The sequence below is a fragment of the Solanum tuberosum genome, unplaced genomic scaffold, assembly GCF_000226075.1.
Source record: "Solanum tuberosum cultivar DM 1-3 516 R44 unplaced genomic scaffold, SolTub_3.0 scf00046, whole genome shotgun sequence".
NCBI lineage: Eukaryota > Viridiplantae > Streptophyta > Magnoliopsida > Solanales > Solanaceae > Solanum > Solanum tuberosum.
In genome coordinates this window covers 1,090,188-1,093,966 of record NW_006238971.1, presented here as the reverse complement: position 1 = coordinate 1,093,966, position 3,779 = coordinate 1,090,188, and the positions used below count along the sequence as shown (strand labels likewise).

At 43.5% G+C, this 3,779-nt stretch overlaps 1 protein-coding gene across 1 annotated transcript in view; it reads right to left on the bottom strand.

Annotated features, from left to right (window-relative positions):
• Positions 1-2,600: 2,600 nt before the first annotated feature.
• LOC107059897 (uncharacterized) overlaps positions 2,601-3,779 on the bottom strand; it is a 5,354-nt gene continuing 4,175 nt past the window's right edge. Inside the window, exons 2-4 of the mRNA XM_015306981.1 lie at positions 3,092-3,279; positions 2,854-2,989; positions 2,601-2,760 (exon numbers count right to left, since the gene is read on the bottom strand). Coding sequence (XP_015162467.1) covers positions 2,601-2,760; positions 2,854-2,989; positions 3,092-3,279 — 484 coding nt within the window. The remainder of the gene's footprint in view (positions 2,761-2,853; positions 2,990-3,091; positions 3,280-3,779) is intronic.

Below are 3,779 nucleotides of genomic sequence, written 5' to 3'. Positions count from 1 at the left end.
AGTGGACCCCAAGTACTGGTAATGTCTTTCTTCCCCCGTTTAGTTGTCTCCGTGTCGCAACAAAATTCATCAGTGTGGCTGCATAAGACGAATAAAACTCTCTGGTCAGGTGGCTAGAATATTCTCCAGGTGCATTGTTCATCCAGTCAAACTGATGAAACTGAAATATCCGATAAATATTAGGGAATGCTTTGATATCAGCCTCTTCCACTCTGGTCTCAGGCATGATCTGTCTATTCTTGAAGCCGCTAGACTTGTTGACAATCCCATTATTAAAGCAGTCCTCGCACCTTTCCACAGTCCACATAGAGCGGAAACAGTCAATCAGTTGTTGTCTCGCTACAGGATCAACTTCATGGATGTTCAAATATTGCACCATAGTGTCATCGGTGGTGATCTCTTCATCTTTTCCTACTGCACATGCCTCTTCCTGTGCTACAGTTTTAGCTTTTGTGTTTACAACGTGACTACTAACACCACTAACTTTCATCAAACAAAATGCCAACAAGAATTAATATTCATCCAATACGCACATACCCTCATAATACCCACAATAGAATCATCAAATTTACCCAATTCACACTAACCCAAATAATGCAATACCAACCAAGATAGTTCATCACATAATCATGTTAAACTCGACTAAAGCGAAGCAAATCTAACTTGTTTTTAGACAAGATCAAACTTATAACAAGTTATGAAGTGACTTACTTGGAAGTAAGGGAAATTTCACCCAAAAAGAGTAAGATGAATTCTGACTTGAAGTTCTTGACACAAGAGATTAGGGTTTCAAATTTAGGAAGAATTATGGAATTAATGGATGTTGAAAACCCCTTCTCTTTTTTATATACTGTGTGTAACCGTTATGGAAGAGAGAATGTGAGATATTTCACCCTTGGCACTTGAAAAGAACTAAATACATCGCATCATAATCCTTTAAAACGCGTGGGTCGGGTCGGTTTTTAGACCTTCCGGGTTAGGGACGACGGACCATGAAGTTGCCCGTGACGGGCAACATGGTTCGTATAGGGGTTCGTGAACATAACTTAGCAAAGCAACACTTACCTGACGTTCACGAGAGGCTAGATGGTCCGTACAAAGTCTGACGGACCGTCCGTGAACCAATTTCCAGTAACCTTCATATCCTGTAGGTGCTTGCCATGGGCCATGAAGTTGCGCACCACGGTCCGTAGGACTGCTCGTGAAGGGCTTCCTTTCCAGTTCTTCAATTCTTAGTCCAAATCCTTCCTGCACGCATCAACACATAGTGACTCTATAAAACAAAGAAAAATGAAACTACCTATTACAATTACAATCTTGGGTTGCTTCCCAAGCATCGTACAATTTAACATCGCGGCGCGACGCAGGTTACTTGATTACTCAGACTTCATCAAGCTTACATTCCTCTACTATTTTCACATCTTCATGACACCTAAGTATGCCTTGATTCGCTGGACATTGGCCTTGAGCCTCTCACCTTTTTCATCATCAAGCTCAATAGCACCCGACAGGAACACCTGGGTCATTTTAAAAGGGCCAGACCATTTGGATCTCAACTTCCCCGGAAACAGACGAAGTCTAGAGTTAAAAAGTAACACTAAATCACCAGGGGTGAAGGTTCTCTTCTCAATATGCTTATCATGATACAACTTCATCCTCTCCTTGTATAGTGCAGACCTCTCATACACTCTCAAACGGAACTCACCTGTATCATTAATCTGATCCAATCACAAGTTTGTTGTTTCACCCCAAATAAGATTCAGCTTCTTCAAAGCCCAGAGTGCCTTGTGCTCAAGCTCAATCGGCAAATAACATGCCTTTCCAAACACCAATTGATATGGAGACACACCAATAGACGTCTTGAAAGCTGTCTGATATGCCCATAGAGCATCATCTAACTTTCGTGCCCAATCTGTCCTGTTGGCATTCACTATTTTAGCCAGAATTGCCTTTATTTCTCTATTGGACACCTCCACTTGGCCACTAGTCTGTGGGTGATAAGGTGTTGCCACATTGTGCTGTTTAACCCCATATTTGGCCAGAAGCGCGCTGAATACCTTGTTGCAAAAATGGGAACCGCCATCACTGATAATGGATCTGGGTGTGCCAAACCTTAAGAAGATATTTTTCTTCAAAAAGCCAGCAACACTCTTGCCATCATTCTTAGGAAAAACAACTGCCTCAACCCATTTGGATACATAGTCCACTGCCACCAATATATACTTCTTCCCATAGGAGCTCACAAATAGGCCCATGAAATCAACTCCCAACACATCATATAGCTCCACCTCCAGAATAGGTGTCATGGGTAACTCGTGGCGTCGTGAGCTGGCTCCTTGCCGCTGGCACACAACACAACTCCTTATTATGTCCATCGCATCCTGATGAATTTTAGGCTAGTAGTACCCACACTGAAGTAACTTGTGAGTTGTCCGAGCGCCTCCATGATGGCCACCTACTAGAGAAGAGTGACATGCCTCTAGAATGTGCAACATTTCAGCTTTAGGGATGCATCGCCTAATGATATTATTAGCACACACCCTGTACAAATAATGTTCATCCAAAAAATATTTACCCACATCATGTAGGAACCTCTTCTTTTACTGAAATGTCAGCCCCTCAGGCATCAAGTCACTAACAAGAAAGTTAGCAAAATCAGCAAACCAAGGAATAAGATCAAGAGTAGCGTCTAATACATGCTCATCCAGGAATGAATCATTGATTTCGAGCTCAAGTTCCTCTTTATTTTCAGCCTCCAACCTAGACAGGTGATTAGCCACCTAGTTTTCACAACCTCTCCTATACTTAACCTCAAAATCAAACTCCTGAAATAGCAACGCCGATTTGATCAACCTTGGTTTGGCATCTTTCTTTGCCATGAGGTATCTCAGAGCTGCATAATCCGTGTGGACTATTACTCTAGTACCCAACAAGTAAGCTCTGAATTTCTTGAAAGCATACACCACAACCAGTAGCTCATGTTCAGTGACTGTGCAGTTTCACTATGCTCCATTTAGTGACTTGCTAGCATAATAGATCAGATGAAATATCTTGTTGCGCTTTTTCCCTAACACCACTCCTAGAGCAGTACCACTAGCATCACACATTACCTCAAATGGTTCAGCCCAATCTAGGCCAATGATCACTGGGGCAAAAATCAACTTCTCCTTCAGGCATTCGAAGGCTTTGAGACATGCCTCATCAAAAGAAAATTTCACCTCCTTTTCCAAAAGCTTGCACAAGGGGTGTGCAATTTTTGAGAAGTCCTTGATGAAATGCCTATAGAATTTGGCATGTCCTAAGAAGATTCGAACACGCTTCACACAAATAGGCGGAGGCAAATTTTCATCACCACAATTTTGGCCTTGTCGGCCTCTAATCCCTTTTGTGACACCTTATGACCAAGGACTATGCCTTCCTTGACCACGAAATGGCACTTCTCCCAATTCAGCACTAGATTGGCCTCCTTACATCTCTGTAAAGCCCTACTAAGGTTGAGCAAACAGTCATCAAAGATATCACCTACCACTGAAAAGTCGTCAATGAATACCTCTAGAGTATGACTGGCAACGGAACCGGGAGGTACCGATACCGGTTCCGGTCCGTTTCGGTCCGTTACCGGTTCCGTCTCGGTTCCGGATAGTACCGGTTAAATCCGGAATTGTTCCGATCCGGGAGGGGTAACGGGACAGAAATCGGGATTTACCGGTCCGTCCCGGTCCGGTTAGTCCCGGTTCCGGTCCCGGTCCGGTTAGTCCCGGTTCCGATCCCGGTCCGGT